Genomic DNA, 22,065 nt, shown 5'->3' with positions numbered 1-22,065 from the left:
ACATGCATCGCTTGTTACCTCTTCCACAACTGAGTAAAATGTGCTTCACTCTGAATTTAAAATGTACAACGACTTGGTTAAAGTAATGTGCCCAATTTGTGTTCTTTTAAAATAAGTTTTCCATCAATCAGCCCTGACCTCAACCCCATCGAACACCTTTGGGATGAATTGGAACACCGACTGCAAGCCAGACCTAACCACCAAACATCAGTGCCCCGTCTCACGAATGCTCTTGAAGCTGAATGAAAGCAAATCTCTGCAGCAATGTTCTAACATTTCGTGGAAAACCTTCCCAGAAGAGTGGAGGCTGTTATACCAACAAAGGGGGGGGGACCAACTCCATATTAATGCCCATGATTTTGGAATGAGATGTTGGACGAGCAGGTGTCCACGTAATGTGTGTGTATGTATGTGCATATATATATATATATATATATATATATATATATATATATATATATATATATATATATATATATATATATATATATATATATATATATATATATACACACAAATACATAAGTCTCGAAAGAAAGACGCACCCACATCTCTCACCTGTGAATGCAGGGAACAGCCAATCATCTCTCTCCCAATCGACTAAACTCAGGTGGCTGGGATTATATAAATAATTGACACCTCTCACACTCCTCCAGCCGAAGAAGCTGCACAAAGCAACTCAAAAAGGCCAACACAAGGTTAGCACTTTTGCCTATTCAAACCCTTCCCAGAGTTGCTCCATAAAGATGTTCACACACAGGACACATGAGAATCTCAATGCTGCACATCCCCTCAGCTGTTGGATCAGATCTGGATCTTTACCAAAATTGAATTAATTCGTCCATGTAACTCACCCAAGGTGTCTACCAAGTTTCGTCCAAATCCGTCCACAGCTTTTTCAGATATCATGCAATGTATCATTTTTGGCCCGATCTCTCAATGGTGAAGAATCACTTTAAAAAAATTCAAGTAGCCAGATCCAGATTTGGATCTTCACCACAATCTAATCAGTTTGTCCTTGTCATACACGCAACCTGCCCAACAAATTTCATCAGAATCTGTCCACAAATTTTTGACATATCCTACACACAAACAAACAAAAAAAATCCAAACAAACAAAGGGTGAAAAACAACCTCCTTCCACCTTTGCTGGCAGAGGTAATAAGTGTTCACAATTGCGAGTGCAAAACCGCTTGGCTCATTCTTGAGAATGCATTCGCTGCAAGGTCTTTGGGGCTGTCAGGCCAATGGTATTTCCCTGAAAATTGATTGGACTTCTGGGATTCTGCCAAAATCCCAACTCGCAACAATACAAATATGCCCATTCAACAATGTCTGAATGAACAACGGTTTTAACGTGCCAACGTCAAGTCAAAATAAAGTTGAATTGATCATTTTAAGTTTGCATTTTATAACAATGTAGTTATTCACAAATCAGCATCAAAGATAGAATAAAAGTAACTGTGTTAAATGAGAAAATCCAAGTGAGCATAACAATGGGCAAAGAATAGACCATCTTTTCAACATTAGTCTTAAAGGCTGGTGCATTGACCTAATTACTGTCAAATTGTGACCCAAGTGAAGTAGTGCTAACAGGCTGCCACCAATTTAAAATGAAAAGCAGAAAACAAAGGTTATGTGCAATGTCATCTTCACAAAAGACAAGAAATAAATAAATAAACAAGAAGCGAATACTTCGATATCGCGCGGCTGGGGGCAGGAAAAGTCTAGGTTAAGAATGACGAAACAATTTTGCAGTTATAAAATTTAAATGTAGTCACGGTGAATTAGCATGCATGATGGGAAGAGTTGTGGCGTTGGACAAATTTCTATTTATAGCCCTCAGATCAAAGAGTGTGACAGAAGACGTGACAGAAGACACAGGACAAAATAGCCAATTATATAACAGCGTGATGTCGCCGCGCTGTAATAACACAAAAAAAGGGAGGGGTGGGGTTTCGGACTCAAAAATCTCAAAATATATTTACAGTACTTAAATTACATTCATCATCTGGTTGAAGAGGACCAGCACATTAATCCAAACACTTCATAAACATCACATTTTTGTATTGCTTTTTCCTTGACAAAGGGTAACACTCCGACAAAATTGTGTTCATCGTATGCAATACCATTTGATAGTTTGCAACTGCTGCCCTTTGTCATTTCGCTTCTCTGTGAGCCAACACATTGTCTATAAAAAGTAGGCATTAAGAGAGGGAAAGGAAGAGCCATGTTTGAAGCATATGTTGGCTGAAATGAGGAATGTACGGTGCAAGGCACAAGGGGCATGGGGCGAGCCTCCCCTTTCCAGCCGATACAGGTGGGATCTTTAAAGGAAAACCAAACACAAACGAAAAAAAAAAAAACAGCAAATTACGAGATCAGTTAATTTGATTGTTTTTATGTAACGTTCCCATTTGAAAAAGAGCATCGTTAAACGGCAGTGTCTTGTACACGAGCGGCTGCAAAATGATTGCGAGGGCAAATATATGCTTTTGCAGACAATCTGGGATTCGCCAAGGAATGATATGTTCACGTCGAAAAAAAATTAAGAGATTCACCAACTCGCATTTACTGTCCTGTGAAACGATTCGCATATCTTTTATGAAGGGATATAACGTGAATAATTAATGATCAAATGTAACAAGTGTCAGGTTTTTTTTTGTGTTCGAGCTTGGTTTTCTTTGAATGTCCACAACTCAAATGCACAAGGAACAAGCTTTAAATTCCCATGGACAGCATTCCCTGAGACGCAATGCCCCGTGCTATGCCCACTATGCATCAAAACAGCTTTTTCAGTCATCTCACTCAGGATGGGATCTATTGCACACTAAACTAGTAGGGCACTCGGTGGAGCACATATCTCTGCCAAATCCGTCCACAACTTTTTGAGATATCCTCCACACAAACAAACTGACAGACAAACAGACAGACAGGGATGAAAACATCACTTCCATCCCCCTTCAATGGCAGAGGTAACTCGAGAGTTCATAGAACACCTAACCCCATGCAGTCTTGATTAAAGAAATCATAATAATAACATAGGTGGGGTCTGCGAGCAGCAAATTTGATTGGTCAACAAGATAGAAAATGCTATAATATTTTGTCCAAGTCCTGTTCAACAGAAGGGTTTTGAAAGTGCCAACAAGGCAAATTGTGTTCGAAAGTATTAAAGTATCAATTGAAATAAAATTAAGAATTAAAAAAGTTTTTAAAATATATATTAATAATTCTTTCAGAAGTTTACTGCCGTTGATGCAGCGTCTTATACACCAACTTGTTTAATGTGTTACATTATTTATTCATGCCTGTTTGTGTTCTTTTACGATGCCCCTAAAAACTAAGTTTCCTGTTTGGAATAATTTTCAATTTTGTTTGATTGCCAGACAGGCAGAGCGACTCAAATCATTATCTCACTCTTCTCTGCGCATGCGTGATCATGCCAAATTCAGAGCCAAAGTACTGCTAAACTGCAGGTTCGTTTCCCGATTCATGTTCAAAATATAATATCCAATTGAAATGAAGTTGTTCCTTGATCATAAACCAACGTTTGTCGAGACTAACAGACAGAGTGACCCAAATTGCTTTAGCCCGCCTTTCGCTTCGCGCACGAGGGGTAACCAGTCACCGGTGAGGATGCTATTGATCAATTTAGTTTTCCCAAATCAGCAAAACATCGTACAAAATGCAAGAATAGGATTCAATCAAAACTGCAATGTCATACCGACAGAAGTAAAGGGTATGGCAGTGCGGATAAAAACGTGGAGGAAAAGCCAGTTATGCAGACGTAGGAGATCCTTGTGTGGAGAGCCACACCCAGGTAGATAGACCTTGTCAATGCATCGTGAAAATAAAGCAAAATTGTTTACATCTTTTCCACGTACCTCTCCCCTTCCTCTTCTCTTTTCTTTAATAGCACGATCATAAATCGAGGACCTGTTCCTCATTGGCCTATCCAACAAATATAATTAAAATCCTATGAGGTAACAAAAGATAAGAATAAGAAGAAGAATAAGAAGAAGAACGAGAATGGCACTCAGTCGAGACGTTACCTTCACCAGGCTGAACAGTACGTTTTCCATTCCACTGATGGGCCAGATCTGCATCCGCACCTCCAAAATCTAATCAGCTTGTTCTTGTCACCTACCCTACTCATCCGCTAAGTTTCGTCCAAATCACTCCACAACTTTTTGAAATATCATGCTACGTCTCTGTTTTTGGCCTCATCTCTCAATGGTGAAAAATCACTTGGAGAATTTAAAAAAAAAAAAAAAATTATCGCATCCGGATCTTCACCAAAATCGAATCGAATGGTCCTAGTCGCATACCCAACCTGTTGACCAAATATCGTCCGAAACCATCCAGAACTTCTTGAGATATCCTGTCCAGAGACAGAAAGGGGTGAAAACATAACATCCGCCCACCTGAGGTGGCGGAGGTAAGAAATAATGATGATGATGATAATAATATTAATAATTTTTTTAAACAATCGAGAGTGCATTTCTGAGTATTGTGATACAACTGCATGAAGTTGTAAAAAAAAGTTGGTGATTACAGGAACAAAATAATTAATTTAATTAAAAGTTATGGGATTATAACATTAATTTCGATTCAACCTCCACTCGACCTTTAGACTAGATCTTCTTATAAACAGGTGAAGAAATAAATTTGAGATTTATTTACGTGTACCAACTTGTCTCACAAAATGAGTATAATTTACGATCTTAAATGACCGTTTTAATAATTAAGCATTCACAAGATCACAATACGATCAGGTTCAAACACCGAATCACAAAGAAGCACTCCCACCATGAAAGCCCAGATTGCACATCGTTTCACGCATTTCATTGCAAAACAATGAGGGAGGAAACCGATCAATGAAGGGCGCTATTAAATGCACAGATTCCTTCGGCAAGAGTTTATTTTTCACTTTGGTCAGACAGGGACTGCCGTGATTGTGGGGCCTTTCCGCCTCTTTGGAGTTCTCAAGTGGCACACACAAAGGTGAAGCATGTGGCACACAGTCAACTTTGGTCAGCATTTCAGTGGCGTGCACTCACAAAACCAGGAATTGGAACAAGCAGGATTGATGGCATAATGGTCAGAGTGCCAGCTCAGAGTATGGCCGATTCCGACGACGGCAGAGTCAAGAAACGTTCAACACGAAACAATTTAAGAATGGTACATGCAACTTGCTCGCACGATATTCAGCACTCGGAGAATAGAGCAAATAGGAATCCTGTAGGTTGGTGCATCTCATTGGGTGGGGTGGGAAAGGGAGAGAGATTTTTCCTTTCGCGAGTGTTTTGCCAATTGCGGAGAGAGAAGCAACATCACAAGATGGCGTCGCCAGTACCCAGAGTGCCCCAAGGAGTTGTAACACTTCGTCCAAGGTCAGCGGGTTTGTTGTCTGAAGTGTAGTCCAGTGATGTATCATGCACTTGTCTGTGTGATGATTTGTGATCAATGCATTCGATCCCATCCTTAAACCCTGAACAAAATAATAAGAATGGAGTTTACAACCAATTATTTGAGCCTCACAAAGGGACTCTGGTTGGCCTACTTATGCCAACAGTTTTGTGATGACCAAGAAAGTTTGAACCTGTATCTTTGGAGACGACCGTTTAGCCATGCTCTCCGTAAACAATAATCTTTCATTGGAAAGTCGAAAACTTAAGCACATTGTGTACCAAGATTACTACGACAAAAGATTTCGCCTTTATGAAGCAGAAAAATTTTAATTATTGATATTTTAAAAGCATAATCAAACAAAGATATCTTCAGGTTTTTAAAGAGAACACCTTATTGCTAATCAATAAATGGACATCTATATTTAAATGGCTCTCTACAAATTGCAGAATACACACAAGCAAGAGGTGAAAGTACAGCAAATACCATTCCGAAACAGAGGATGTTGTTTTCCTCGAGAAAGTGAATCGTTTCTCAAACTTGAACTTTCCGCATTCCACCTTCCCACGTGTAATATCCTCTTTATAATCTCCAACAAAATACTACTTGCTTTCTCTGCCGCCGAGACAAATCAATATCCTTCCCACACAGATGCTCAATTCATCTGACCGACAAAAGGAGCATTCCATCGCCGAAGTGACTTGCACAAAACAAATTGTGCATCCGTGTTGTTAAAAACTACATCATATTACTTTAATACAAACTTGCACCTCGACATCATTTAATGGTTAGCCTGCTTTTGAACAAGGCATTTCTTTTTTTCATTTTTGCCATTTTGAATGACGAAGATTACAAAGAAATACCTTTCTGGTGTTGGTAGTTTCCAGCAAAAAAAAATTACCCCCGCTTGGGGGTGACGGTCATCTCTGAAGCTCTGTAGATGTGGATCTCTGATCGGCTTAGAATGGCTTTGATGTCGTCTTGTCTTTTGGTTCAACGTACAGACGAAAGCCCGGGAGTAAAAAGGATAGAAAACCTCAGAAACAAACTACATTTCTGAGTTATCTGGAGATAGATTTTGAAATTGGTTGATTTGGAACATTTATGATCAATGTGTCTTCAAAAGGATAGAAACCAGACCTCAGAAATCAAACCGCATTTGAGTCAGAAATGGCGGATGATATTTTGACAATGGATGATTTCACAAGTTTACAGCATCGGTGACCTTGACATTGACCTTCAATCAGGTCTAAAGTCATACCGTCGTGCATCACTCATCGACCCCTACCAACATACTAAGTTTCATCAAGATCGGGTGAAATTTTTTTGAATGCATCACATCGACGATTTTTACAACTTTGAAGACACGTGACTTGATAACCAGGATGAATTTTTAAAAACCGGCAAGAATAAATTTAGATATCGTTCCATATTATCAGAATCCGAAAAAATTTCGAACATCGAATCATAAACGGCGGAGGAGATAGATTTTGAAAATGGACGATTTCGCAACTTTGGAGTGACCTTGACATTGACCTTCAATCGGGTCAAAGGTCATACCGCCGTGCATCCCTCATCGACATCTACCCACATACCAAATATCAAGAAAATCGGAAGAAAAAATGGGGACGTACGTGCGTACGGACATCGAGACTGGTTTTATTAGGTCATCTCGTTAGAGAAGACCTAAAAATAAACAAACGTTCAAATCGAGATGGTTTACTTCGTTTGAGTTAGCACATTTTCAGGGAAGAAACAGTAGCCAGACCACTCCATTTGGCACGTGGTGTAGATGACGAGACTCGGTGATATGATGGTTGGTGAGAGCGTACGCGCCGAGTCCGGGAGGTCGGCGGCTCAAACCCCGGCTGAATCATTCCAAAGGCTTTTAAAACAGTACGTGCCGTTTAATTGCTTTACACTCAGCATTTAAAGGATAGAGAACAGACAATGCTGGGTAGGCAATGGCAAACCACCCAGTATAACCCTTGCCGAGAAACTGCTTCGGCAGCACCAACGCTCTGTGTAGAGGATGGTACATCAAAAATCGAAATGTACATACACACAACATCGTCGCAGTTACGTTTTAAGCTGTTTTGTTCGGGTTTGATTCTCGACCCGACTATAAACCCGTCAGATGGGTGTTTCGCTGACATCGAGTCGGATCAACATGCTCAACCTTGAGATGGATGTTCAAATGGATGTCTCAGCTGCGAGCAAGACTTGGGCCAAACAAAAAATAAAAATAAAAACTTTCTCCGGCCAACATCAAAAGGTGGGAATAAATGGAACCATTAAGGTAGACGATAGTGGTGGTGTTACTAGTAGGTATTGTTTGTAGCTTCTGATGGGAGCGGCTATTAAACGTCAGTCATATGAAATCAGCAAATTCGCACATTATAATCGTATGTTGATGAAAACCATAGACCACATGAAAGTGGGGGGAATTATCTTGTCCATAAGGATGGGTTCTTCGAGAGGAAAACTCGTCACAATTGACAAGCGAATGCTCAAAGCAGCATTTTTCTTTGCCGAACCTCGATTGCATGGCATTCAAGACAGAAATATCATAATCTTGATTCACTTATTTATTTTAACCCATTCATCTCACAAGCACCCGAAGCAATGGGGAAAAAAAAAATTACCACCTGATAAAATAAATAAACCGATCGGTTGAGCAGGTGGGCAACACGAAATAACCATCCGACACAGACAGAGCAAGATCTAAATTGATCACTTCCCGAGAAAATGACATCGAAAGAGATTTTTCAAAAGACGAGGCACAAAATGAGCAGTGACCGTCATAAACACTGGGGGAGCCCGCAAGGTACAGGTTTCGAGAAAATTTATTTTTCTTTCATCTACCCACTCCACCGTAATGAAGCATCACAGAGGTTGAAGCAATGGCATGACGAGAGCAGCAAACAATTTGGATATTCCTCTGTTTCGCAGCCACCTCGGCGGCAGACAAATGAAGGGGGGGGGGGGACCATCGAAGATGGCAATGTTCAATAGCACGGGAGGAGTGCATATTATTACATTCTCGCAGTGGCCGTAAAACATGAGTGTCAGACTCTGCCAAGAACAACACCGTGGCATCTTCAAACACAACGGGTTAACCCGGCTCGGCCAAGAACGACAAGTGTGATGAAGTTTCAAAATAATTTTCCCGTGCAAGTCATCGGATGCGTGCGTGGTTGACGGATGCATTTTCTGCAGTGCAGATTACGTGAGGACCGGTGGAATTATCCCGACACCGCTGAAGTCAGTGCAACTCGCAAGAGGCTCACCTATTCTCCAGCCCGAACCTGCAATCTGGGAAATGTTCGGGGACCGAGAACGTCACACCCCTCCCCAGGGTTCTACAAATTAGCCATTAGTATATTACAGAGATTCAACAACGCCTGGCCAACGTGCGATATCATCCTGTCCACAGCTGTTCTGAGTGACGTCGGGCCGTCAGAACACAAGGATTCATTTGGATCGACAAGAAGCACACCTGAAATCAAGGTGACGTCACCAAAAAGGTCTCGCCCAATCTTAGCAAAACTGCTGACATCGGTTATTGCAACAGCTGCAGATATGACGGTCCACTTCCCTGCAAGCACTTTAAATCAGAGGTACATACTGGGCCGTCCAAACATGAAGCAGCTTATACAGCATGATGTGAAATAAAAATCATTATAGAACACCTGTGTCAAAGAAGTATGGGGGTGAAATGGGTCAAGTAGGAGGGTAAAGGGGGATATTATATCAGCATTGTCAGGCTGGGGACATATTGTGAGCATCAATGGAGGTGTGGATGTGTTGAGTGGACAAAGTAGTGAGAAACATGGAGGTGGAAGGGGGTACCCAGACAAGTGAGGTTGGGTGTGCAACACAAAGGATGCCCGATCAGTGAAGGAGGGAGAGAAAGAAGTGAAACGTAGGGGTAAACTGGAGCAACAAGAGGGAAGGACACCTAGATATGCCCGGAGGGAGATGGAACGTGGGGACGACGAGAACAACATGTGGGGTGGGAGTGTGAGGGAACATGAAGTACATCCAAACCAGCCAATGTGGGAGATTTTGGGGGGAGGGGGGAGTCGGTGGAGGGGGGGATACGAGTCCAGCGACGGGGAGCGTGGCGTCGGGGGGAGATGAATCCAGCGACTGGGGAGTGTGGAGTCAGGGGGGAGACTAGTCCAGCGACGGGGAGTTGGAATCGGGGAGAGACTAGTCCAGCGACAGGGAGTGTGGAGTTGGGGGGAGACTAGTCTGGCGACGGAGGAGTGGGGGATGGACTAGTCCAGTGATGGGGGAGTGGGGGATGGACTAGTCCAGCGACGGGGAGTGGGGGATGGACTAGTCCAGCGACGGGGAGTGGGGGATGGACTAGTCCAGCGACGGGGGAGTGGGGGTTGTGGGACGAGTCCAGCGACGGGTGAGTGGGGGATGGACTAGTCCAGCGACGGGGGAGTGGGGGATGGACTAGTCCAGCGACAGGTGAGTGGGGGATGGACTAGTCCAGCGACAGGTGAGTGGGGGATGGACTAGTCCAGCGACGGGTGAGTGGGGGATGGACTAGTGCAGCGACGGGGGAGTGGGGGTGGGGGGACGAGCCCAGCAACGGGTGAGTGGGGGATGGACTGGTCCAGCGGCGGGGGAGTGGGGGATGGACTAGTCCAGCGACGGGGGAGTGGGGGTTGGGGGACGAGTCCAGCAACGGGTGAGTGGGGGTTGGGGGACGAGTCCAGCAACGGGTGAGTGGGGGATGGACTAGTCCAGCGACGGGGAGTGGGGGATGGACTAGTCCAGCGACGGGTGAGTGGGGGATGGACTAGTCCAGCGACGGGTGAGTGGAGGTTGGGGGTGGGGGACGAGTCCAGCGACGGGTGAGTGGGGGATGGACTAGTCCAGCGACGGGGGAGTGGGGGATGGACTAGTCCAGCGACGGGTGAGTGGGGGATGGACTAGTCCAGCGACGGGGAGTGGGGGATGGACTAGTCCAGCGACGGGGGAGTGGGGGATGGACTAGTCCAGCGACGGGGGAGTGGGGGATGGACTAGTCCAGCGACGGGGAGTGGGGGATGGACTAGTCCAGCGACGGGGGAGTGGGGGATGGACTAGTCCAGCGACGGGGAGTGGGGGATGGACTAGTCCAGCGACGGGGGAGTGGGGGATGGACTAGTCCAGCAACGGGGGAGTGGGGGATGGACTAGTCCAGCGACGGGGGGTGGGGGATGGACTAGTCCAGCGACGGGGGAGTGGGGGATGGACTAGTCCAGCGACGGGGAGTGGGGGATGGACTAGTCCAGCGACGGGGAGTGGGGGATGGACTAGTCCAGCGACGGGGGAGTGGGGGATGGACTAGTCCAGCGACGGGGAGTGGGGGATGGACTAGTCCAGCGACGGGGAGTGGGGGATGGACTAGTCCAGCGACGGGGGAGTGGGGATGGACTAGTCCAGCGACGGGGGGTGGGGGAGGGACTAGTCCAGCGACGGGGGAGTGGGGGATGGACTAGTCCAGCGACGGGGGAGTGGGGGATGGACTAGTCCAGCGACGGGGGAGTGGGGGATGGACTAGTCCAGCGACGGGGGAGTGGGGGATGGACTAGTCCAGTGACGGGGGAGTGGTGGTTGGGGGGTGGGGGACGAGTCCAGCGACGGGGGAGTGGGGGTTGGGGGTGGGGGACGAGTCCAGCGACGGAGTTTTGTCCGAGATGACATTGCGAGGAGTCGCCTCCAGCAACGTGCGTGAACTTGGACGGGCATGTGGACCTCGTCTCCTTCGCGTCACCTGCCTCGTTCCTCCGAGACGATTTTACCTTCACATGAACAATCAAAACTCGGGTTTCGGAACAAATAACACCCAACGTCGTCCCAAGTGTGAAAACAAATCTCCCAATAACACACGAACCCGTCACGGTATCCCTGGGAGATCGAGGGCAAGGACAGTGATGGCTCAAAGCTCGGCTCGCCTCGACCAGGCGATTCATCAAGGTGTTATCACTTTAATTACTATCATCATCATCATCATCATCACAATTGTATCACAAGCGCTGAAAAGGCGCCACCATTGGTTCTTCAGCGCCTCTTACGGTCCGAACCATCGGCACACGGACCGGTCAAGCGAAGGCATCACCACAGGCGGTGTTCGTCCGTGCGAGGAACGTCCCTCCCGAACGCACAGACCCACCGCAGGGCGACATGTTTAACGAAGCCGTTCCGCCGTCACACGACGAGATCTCACCTTCCGCTTTCTTCACAGCACCCGCCATATCCGCCAGGAGCGAGCGCTCCGGCCCGCGCGCCGCGGCGCTCGCTCTGCCGCGATAATCTCGCGAGAACTGTCACGAACGCCACGCGCGTCTCGCGATAACTGCCGAGCGATTGGACTACCGAACACGTCACACTCTCGCGAGAACTCCAGAATTTTTTTTTCCCACGGATGATCAAACAATTACGTGAGACAAATACGTGCTCGATTTTTTTTTTCTCCTCGTCGCAATCCCGATGTCACCCAGACCTCTCGATCCGGACACGTTTGCATCGAAATCTCGCAATGGTAAACGATCCGTGAGCATATTCATCGATTTCCCGAAACAACAAATCTCGCGAGAAGCCTCGGAATACAACGGGGATCCTCCGAAATTACCGTGAGACGTCAGTACGTTCCGACGGTGCTAATTAGTGTTCGCACTCGTGCTGTTCAACATTTGCAGTGCCGATAAATCGTGTCACACCCCGTTCGAGGTCAACGCTTTGTGACGTCACAGATAAACCCCGCGGGAATCCCCCCCCCAAAAAAAGGGATGGTTCGGAGGAAGTCCCGCTAATGTGTGGACATGCCGGTGAGTTTCCAGGATGAGGATGAACCTCATTTTTCTTCACCCAAGACCCCCCCTCGCACCCCCCCCCATCGTAGCTCGCGACGCACGTGGTCCGACAGGATGGTGTGCAGGTATCACACTCACCTTTGAGCTGTCTACTCTGCAGATTCGATTTCTGACCGATCAAAATCTGTCAGGAGTAGTACGTCACAATCAGCGTGTAGCGTCACAAAGTGCGTCATCCGAACTGACGGACGTTAAGCCGGATGTCCCATCCGCTCGCATTCGTTGATGGACGTTAAAGATCTTGAACAGTTTACAAATTCCCGTCCGAATCACCTTCAGTCGAATGTGGCAGGTTTCTTTCATTGGAGCCTTACCACCCAGGCGTCGCCATGGGGCCGTTTCGGAGGTTATTGACGAGGAGGTGTACTCTTGAGCCAAAGTACCTCTCCACGTTAAACAAAATGACGTTGAGATCATGGTGCACGTAAGGATTTATGGGAGATTGCAGGTGGCAGGGGAACCGAGCACGTAAAAAACAAGGCTCGTATGTGGGTGTCGATGTTAGCGAGGCGATAATTGCAGGAGCAAGTGGTGTTGTAAAGCGCGTTTGTAGGTCCGACGCACGTGGGACCACTGGGAAGACCAATCGGCGCTTGGACTCGGGGCGTGTTTCAAAAGGACCCTTGGTGTCCTGGAGAAGGACACTCGAGAGAGCGCGTACCTCCACCACGCAATGACTCGCCCAGTGGAACATATATCGGGGCCAATAATTTTTTGAAATGTCATTATATGTATATATTTTTTTTTTATGGAAAATAGATATTATATATAGTATACTGTTGTGGGCCGGGGGTCGGTGGCGAGAACGACCCCACTCGGTGGGGAAAGCTTGCGTCGTCTCCCACCAAACTCCCCGGAATTGTTGGCCGTCGCTCAGATAACTCCGTGAGCCGGCGGGTCGTTTAACCGACCATGGTCACCAATATTTCAACCGCGTAGCGTAGGGTCTATTTGTCTATAACCAATTTACCTGATTAACTACACGATTTCGACTACCGGGAAACCACGCCCTCGGCACGTCTTGCTCGAACCGGGTCACTCTACCGACTGCGGTAAAGTTCCAACTACCAACTCCGGTTCGGGTGCAGCCAAGCGGAAACTGCAAAAGCCGTGCCGGCTGGAATGAACAGATTATCGGGGATAAAACCCGGCCTAAACTCATATCGAAACCATGCTGGACCAATTCATGAAGGGACGGAAACGAAATGGGAACATTTCTAACAAGTTTTATTTTCAGTAAATGAAGACACAAAGCAAGACTTAACATGAATATGAAAGAAGTATTTACAATGATCCAAAAACACTAATTCAGTTCTACTTAAAGACGGGCCCACACGCAGACACACACACAAATGAAAAGAAACCCAGAGTTCTTTATTGGACCCTCGCAGCTGAGGAGAGAGACAAGCTGAGGGTCAGAGTTCGGTTAGGTACCTGGACGTCAGAGAAAGGGGGTACTCCGTGCTGCGTCACCTGACAATGGTCGCTGGTTTGGTCCCCAGTCGCACGTGTGGGACTCGAGGTTCGTGGCGGAGCTCGGGTGGTGAGTAGCGGGGTCCACGGAGGAGGGGAGGGGGTCGGAGTCGCTCTTTCCTTCCTTGTAGAGGACCAGCAGAGACATGTTCGCCATCTCGACGACCTTTGTAACAGCAAAAACCCCTTTCGTGACAGCAAAAAACCTCCAAAACTCTCCAAAAAGACACACCAAAAACTCTCCAAGACCCCAAAAAACCCTCCAAGATCCCAAAAATACTCTAAGACCCCAAAAAGACTCTCCAAGACCCCAAAAAGACCCTCCAAGACCCCAAAAAGACTCCAAGATCTCAAAAAGACCCTCCAAGACCCCAAAAAGACCCCTGCTCAGAGAGTGTTCAGGAATTTATCGACATCCCTCAGCGGGGGAGGAGCCTTGGTGAACACACCTCGCTGTCCATCTTTTAATTGGACAGGGTCCCACGGCATACCTTTCCGGGGCGGGGCCTTGGCCCCTACCGGAAACCTCAGCCACTCTTCCACGTGGGTTCAAACTTGACGAATAACAGTATCAACTTTGCAAAGGTTATTGTGAAAGAGTTACAACGTTCGTGGGAGCCGAGAAACCGGAACCGCAAGATCTTGCCTTGACACATCAGGGTGCGAGAAGGCAGCTGGTTGGTCGTGGATTGTGATGGGCCGAGGGGTCAAGCAGATGGGATGGTTGTTAGATGGCTTGTTAGAGGGTTCGTTGGATGTAAAGATTTAATAACCTAACTAAAAAGAAATCACAACGCACGCCTTTGATTCTTCCACTCGACAAAAGGAAAGGGATCTGATGACACACATACTTAACGACATAACTGACTTTTGGGACATCTGTATGTTGAATGCTTATGGTTTCCAGATCCGTAACAACACATTATATACAAGCCGGTAGGCGGCCATGGGTCGCCGAGCATCCGATGATCTTTGACCCCTGATCCGAGTTAATCTACTACTAAGTACAGTACTTACGAAATTGCAATCAAATCGGTTTACCCGTGTATGAGCAAGGGTGCCTTGAATGGTAATTTTGCCCGAAAAATGCACTCATTGACCTTTGACCCCTGACCTACTCAAGATATGTTATTATGCAAATGAGCAAAGTTGTAGTACTCATTACGGTCTATAAGCATGTAAAGATTCATTCGATTCAGTTCAACCGTCTTGGAGCAAGTGTACTTTGAATTTTCAGTGAGAATGCTCAATGGCCCTCGGACACCCAGGTTGAGAGGGTTACCATTTGGAAACTATGATATATAGAAAAAGTGGATGTCATATAGTGGATAGAGAATAACCTTAAGATTATGCATACCAAATCACATCGAGTTCCATCGACTGATAACTACTCAGTATCAATTTGAATGAAAAGTACCGAAAATGCGGTTTGATATTGGAAATCCCCAAAGTTTGAGGGGGTGCTGTGGGTGAACAAATATATAAATCGAAAATCCGGCTCGATTGTTTGTGCACAATGTATTCCAGACGATTAGTGTGAATTTTCATGACCATCCTACTATAACGCGAGGAAGAGTAGCATTTGGCGTGAAGGCACCTCCAGCTCTCGCATATTATCGATTTTGCACTAATTGACCTTTGACCCCTGACCTAAGCGAAATCGGTCAATATGTCCTGAGGCAAAGTTGTAGGACTCATTGAGTACCATGAACCTGCAAAGTTTCATTCGTATTGATGCACTCACCTGGTCACTAGGGGGCCTTCAATTTTCGCCAATTTTCGCGCATACCCTAAATGAAGGGGGCGCTGCGGGTAAAGTATTCCATATATCACAAAAACCGGAATATTTGAAAGAGCATCACCTGTAGATCATTCGTGCCAAATTTCATAACCCTACGTAGCATAATGGCTTTCGGAATTGATTTTGCGTGAACGGTACCGATTTTGAAGGTTTTTTGGTTGTTGCTAGGGAACCAAAGCGTCCCTAGCAACCATCACAATTTCCAAAGCACTTGGTCATAAGATGTACCTACCACCCGAGTTTGGTCAAAATCCGCCCACGTTTACTACCAATTATGCTGATGACAAACGAACAAACATCCAAACAAACAGACACAATTAATGACAATAAGGGTCACCTCTTTTGGTGACCCAATATATACATATTACATAAATGTATGTATATATATATATATATATATATATATATATATATATATATATATATACCGGTGGTCAGCAGGGTACCAGTGGAAATTGTGCTACTGCTGGGCGAAGGAGGAGAAGGAGACGGGGAAGGTGAGTCTGGAGGCAGTGGGAGAGGGGGAAGGGTAGAAGTGTGCAGGTGAGAGTTGGAACTCTGAATGTTGGGACGATGACTGGCAAAGGGCGAGAGTTGGCTGATATGATGGAGAGAAGAAAGGTGGACATACTGTGTGTACAAGAGACCAAGTGGATGGGGAGTAAGGCGAGGAGCATTGGAGGTGGTTTCAAACTGTTCTACCATGGTGTGGATGGGAGGAGAAATGGTGTCGGGGTAATCCTGAAGGAAGATCATGTCAAGAGGGTATTGGAGGTGAGGAGAGTGTCTGACCGAGTGATGAGTGTGAAGTTGGAAATTGAAGGGGTGATGATGAATGTCATCAGTGCATATGCCCCACATATGGGGTGTGAGATGGAGTATAAAGAAGATTTCTGGAGTGAGTTAGATGAAGTGGTGGAGAGTGTATCCAAGGATGAAAGAGTGGTGATTGGAGCAGATTTCAATGGACATGTTGGGGAAGGGAATAAAGAGGATGAGGAGGTGATGGGGAGGTACGGTCTCAACAAGAGAAATGTGGAAGGGCAAATGGTGGTAGAGTTTGCAAAAAGAATGGAAATGGCAGTGGTAAACACGTATTTCAAGAAGAAGGAGGAACATACAAGAGTGGAGGAAAGTGCACACAGGTGGATTACATCTTAAGTAGGAGATGCAACCTGAAAGAGATTTGTGACTGTAAGGTTGTGGCAGGGGAGAGTGTAGCTTGACAGCATCGATTGGTGGTCTGTAGGATGACTTTAGAGGTGAGGCTGAGGAAGAGAGTAAGGGCTGAACCAAGCACTGGATGGTGGAAGCTGAAGGAGGAAGACTGTTGCGTGAAATTTAGTGAGGAGGTGAGACAGGCGTTGGATGGTGGTAAAGATAGGTGGGATGATTGGGCAACGACAGCAGAAGTTGTGAGGGAGATAGCTAGGAAGGTACTTGGTGTGACATCTGGACAGAGGAAGGAAGATAAGGAGACTTGGTGGTGGAACGAGGAAGTACAGGAAAGTATAAGGAAGAAGGGGTTGGCGAAAAAGAAGTGGGATAGTCAGAGAGATGAAGAAAGTAGGCAGGAGTACAAGGAGTGGCGGCGAAAGGCAAAAAGAGAGGTGGCAAAGGCCAAGGAAAAGGCATATGACGAGCTGTATGAGAAGTTGGATACAAAAGAAGGGGAAAAGGATTTATACCGATTGGCAAGACAGAGGGACCGAGCTGGGAAGGATGTGCTGCAGGTTAGGGTGATAAAGGACGCAAATGGGAATGTGCTGACGAGCGAGGAGAGTGTGTTGAGAAGGTGGATGAAGTACTTTGAGGAGCTGATGAATGAAGAAAATGAGAGAGAGAGAAGGTTGGAAGAGGTGGAGATAGTGAATCTGGAAGTGGGGTGGATCAGTAAGGATGAAGTGAGGACTGCCATGAAGAAGATGAAAAGTGGAAAGGCGGTTGGCCCAGATGGTATACCAGTGGAGGCATGGAAGTGCTTAGGAGAGATGGCAGTGGGGTTGTTAACCAGATTGTTTAATAAAGTCTTGGAAAGTGAGAGGATGCCGGAGGAGTGGAGATTAAGTGTACTGGTTCCGATTTTCAAGAATAAGGGTGATGTGCAGAGCTGTGGAAATTACAGAGGGATAAAGTTGTTAAGCCACACCATGAAGTTGTGGGAGAGTAGTGGAAGCTCGGTTGAGAGGAGAGGTGACGATCTGTGAGCAGCAATATGGTTTTATGCCAGGAAAGAGCACCACTGATGCGATGTTTGCTTTGAGAATGTTGATGGAGAAGTATAGGGAAGGCCAGAAAGAGTTACATTGTGTGTTTGTGGATTTAGACAAAGCTTATGATAGGGTGCCAAGAGAGGAGTTGTGGTATTGTATGAGGAAGTCGGGAGTGGTGGAGAAGTATGTGAGGATCGTGCAGGATATGTATGACGACAGTGTGACAGCGGTGAGGTGTGCGGTAGGAATGACGGACCGGTTTAAGGTTAAAGTGGGATTGCACCAAGGATCGACTCTGAGCCCTTTCCTGTTTGCAATGGTGATGGACAGGTTGACGGACGAGATCAGACTGGAGTCTCCATGGACTATGATGTTCGCGGATGACATCATGATCTGTAGGGAGAGTAGGGAGCAGGTTGAGGAGAGCCTCGAGAGGTGGAGGTACGCACTGGAGAGAAGGCGAATGATAGTCAGTCGGAGTAAGACGGAGTACATGTGCGTAAATGAGAGGGAGGGTGGTGGTATGGTGCGGTTGCAAGGAGTTGAGGTGGGGAAGGTGGATTGGTTTAAATACTTGGGATCAACTGTCCAAAGTAACTGAGAGTGTGGGAGAGAAGTGAAAAAGAGAGTGTAGGCAGGATGGAGTGGGTGGAGAAGAGTTGCAGGAGTGATTTGTGACAGAAGGGTAGCTGCAAGAGTGAAGGGGAAAGTATACAAGACGGTAGTGAGACCAGCAATGTTGTATGGTTTGGAGGCGGTGGCGCTGACAAAAAGACAGGAAGCAGAGCTGGAGGTGGCAGAGTTAAAGATGCTGCGATTCTCGTTGGGAGTGACGAGGATGGATAGGATAAGAAATGAGTATATTAGAGGGACAGCGCTGGTAGGACGGTTTGGAGACAAAGTGAGAGAGGCGAGATTGAGATGGTTTGGACATGTACACAGGAGGGAAACGGAGTATATTGGGAGAAGGATGTTGAAGATGGAGCCGCCAGGCAGGAGGAGAAGAGGAAGGCCAAAGAAGAGGTTCATGGATGCGGTGAGGGCGGACATGCGGGTGGTTGGAGTGTCAATGGAAGATGTGGAGGATAGAGCGAAATGGAGACGGTTGATCCGCTGCGGCGACCCCTAACGGGAGCAAGCCGAAAGAAGAAGAAGATATATATATATATATATTATATATTATATATATTATATATTATATATATTATATATTATATATCTATCTATATATGTCGTTTACAAACAGACAGACAGACAGACAGTGAAAACATAACCCCGTTTGAGCTTGGTGACAATAGTTGTAATGACATTTCATCGGGATTTAAAGTCCGCATTCCGATCATCGCAATCGGAAAGACGTAAATTCATATTTTTGTTTCCCTCGTTGATCATGTGGCATTTTAACATCTTGCCTGGTTTTTAACACGTTTGAGATCAACTTCAACTGGATATCGCCAAGGGGAAGCCTCCACCTGCACCTGCAATCCAATGAGGGCCATTTTGTTTTCAGACCGCCATATGACCTTGACCTTCAACATTTAGTGATAGAGTGTAAGTTAAGAAAATGTGTCCCCATCTTCAGTCTGTCCTAAACATCAACATCATGAAAATGGGAGGAAAATGATTCAAGTTGTGGTCAAAAAGGTGGTTTGTTAATTCGGTCACAATCTGAAAAATAGGTCAAGGACACCAATAACATCCATCCATCCATTGGGACCATACTCTGTGCAGAGCATTGGTGTGGCCTCAGCAGTCTCCTTGGCTATTGGGCACAATCCTGGACGGGTCACCACTCCGACACAGGATACCAGCAAGCTGGCACTCATTTTGCCGACCTCAGAAGGATGACAGGCAGAGTCAACCCCACCTGGTATTAATTGAACACCAAGTGGGATTTGAACTCAGGATCCTTGGATCCCAAGCTCACCACCTCAACCATTAAGCCAACACCAGGCATACCAAGAAAATATCAGGCACACAACTTCAGTGCAAGTAAACTATTATGATGCAAGAACATCTTGGAATGCCAAACAGTCTTTGCGATTCCACATTGGCAAAAATGAGTGATTACAAAAACATGTTGTAGATTTCAGACCACCATTTGACCTTGACCTTTAACTCAGAGGGGCATTTATTTATTTGTTTGTATGCAGCCAATGGCTGACTGCTTGGCTGCATCATTTTCTGGAAACACTGCTGTACCAATGATGCGTGGTGACTGGTGGTGGTCGTATGGCAGCTTAGTTGCCCGGGTAGCTATCATTTCTTGAAGCGTGACTGTGTTGCTGATGCAGTGCCCCTCTACCAGTACACACACTGGAACTGGTACTCATTTTGCCGACCTCGGAAGGATGACAGGCTGAGTCTACCCCCTGGTGTATTAATTCAGCGGCTGACGGGGTTTGAATTCAGGACCCAAGGATCCCAACCCGCCACCAATAATCACTGATGGTGTTTCCAGTCAGCTGGTAGTCGTTTTGCTTGCCTCAGAAGGATGGCAGGCTGAGTCATTCCTACCTGGTGTTAATTCAACGGAGAAACAGGGGCTTGAACGCAAGAGCCTATATGATCTTAAGCCAGCCACTTTAACCTCAAAGCCAATACCAGGCCTCCATCCATCCATACATCCATCCATTGGGACCATGCTCTGTGCAGAGCGTTGGTGCTGCCTAAGCAGTCTCCTTGGCTATTGGGCACAATGCTGGACAGGTCGCCACTCTGACGCAGGATACCAGCAAGCTGGCACTCATTTTGCCAACCTCAGAAGGATGACAAGCAGAGTCAACCCCACCTGGTGTTTATTCAGCAGCCAACAGGGCTCGAACTGAGGACCCAAAGATCTTAGGCCAGCCACCCTAACCAGGAAGCTAATACCAGGCTTGCAATGAGGTTTGTGGTGGGAATTATATGGAGAGTGGGAATTACATGGAAGATGGGAATGGTGTGGGGGGTGGGAATAACATGGAAGGTGTGAATGAGGTGGAGAGAGGGAATGAGATGTCTGATTAGTAGAACAGAAAACACATCCTTCTGATTTATCACACAGGACAATCTTTGGATATCAATGGTCATTCACCGACTGTGTGACACCAGGCCTGGAGGTGCATGATGTCAATTAAGCAGAAATATGCCTCACTCCAGCTCAGCTATCCAGAGAGGGCAATTTAATTCCAATTGGACAGAAATGAGTTGAGGGATGGTAAAAAAAAAAAAGTAAACATTTCAACAATTAGGTCATGGCCTTAAAATTAGGTCAGGGTCAAAAAAAAAAGATGTTAACCTCACTTTTTATAACCATTATTATTGATGCAAAATTTCATTCCCAAAATCCCAGCCGAATCTGAGATACAGCTCGGGCATTGGCAGAAAACGGGAGAAAATCCCACGTGATGGTATCAGGAGTCCTCCTCGGGCGTGAAATCAACTCTGAGGTCCAATTAAAAAAATTAGGGTCACTAATTGGACAAACCCAACAACAGGTGCAAGTATAAACAAACCATAACCCTTAAATAACCTCCTACTGAGGTTGAGATACTTCAGTCAGCGCGTCGTTTGTTCGGAACACGCGAGTTTTGGAATTAAAACAGTGACATCAAGTGGTGCGCGTGAGAATTACTGAGAATTACAATTGAACGCGCACAAAAAAAAATCGTATGAGGTATTCCTGACGTCACTTCCGCAAGTGTCGCTCGATTTTCAGGAATAACCGGAAACTGGTCACAAGAAAGGACGCACGTCGGAATTAGCGATTGCCGTGCAGTTAGTATGGTAAACCACTCGGATCGTGATCGTTAACGTTATCACTCTGTTCGAGCAGTGAGGTATCATGAGCATTCAACTTCTTCTGATTGTCTTGGTGCGGGAAGTGTCATTGATTGTTTCGAGGTGTATATCGACGTAAGATATAAGCGCAACAAGTTCCTATGTCGCTTTTTGTGGTGAGATGTCCCTTCTGAACTGAAAATAGATAGCACGCTCATTGCTATTCACGACGAATGGAGCCCGGTGTCGCTACCGGCCGCCATCTTGGTAAACCCTCGATTACCGGTACGCGTTTTCGTGTCATTCGGAACGAGGAAACGATCGTTCTTTCTATAATTTGTGCGATCGTTTTTCATTCGTAAACTTACAGTAACTAATATGGAATCGGCACAGCCAAGAAGCGAACGTAGAATTATTCTTACATTCGCTTCTGGCTTTACCTATAACTTGTTCACAACTGTATACTTGCCGACTATACCGTGGTACGTGTAAGCGCCGCACAGCTGATGATTTTGACGCAATTTCCGGT

General features: G+C 46.1%; 1 protein-coding gene across 3 annotated transcripts in view; it reads right to left on the bottom strand.

The window, feature by feature from the left end:
• LOC147018921 (calmodulin-binding transcription activator 1-like) overlaps positions 1–11,761 on the bottom strand; it is a 754,305-nt gene extending 742,544 nt beyond the window's left edge. The window contains exon 1 of one of the 3 annotated variants that reach the window (XM_085899044.1): positions 11,642–11,761. In XM_085899044.1, the coding sequence (XP_085755170.1) occupies positions 11,642–11,669 (28 nt within the window). In that variant the 5' untranslated portion in view covers positions 11,670–11,761. The remainder of the gene's footprint in view (positions 1–11,641) is intronic. The other 2 variants (XM_085899046.1, XM_085899043.1) reach the window with 2 other exon arrangements.
• Positions 11,762–22,065: the final 10,304 nt, after the last annotated feature.

This window comes from Eptatretus burgeri, chromosome 10 (assembly GCF_056783735.1).
Source record: "Eptatretus burgeri isolate ZD-2024b chromosome 10, Ebu_testis_v1, whole genome shotgun sequence".
In the NCBI taxonomy this organism is placed as follows: domain Eukaryota; kingdom Metazoa; phylum Chordata; class Myxini; order Myxiniformes; family Myxinidae; genus Eptatretus; species Eptatretus burgeri.
Note: the sequence above shows the minus strand (reverse complement) of the source record. Positions and strands in the feature narration are given on the sequence as shown.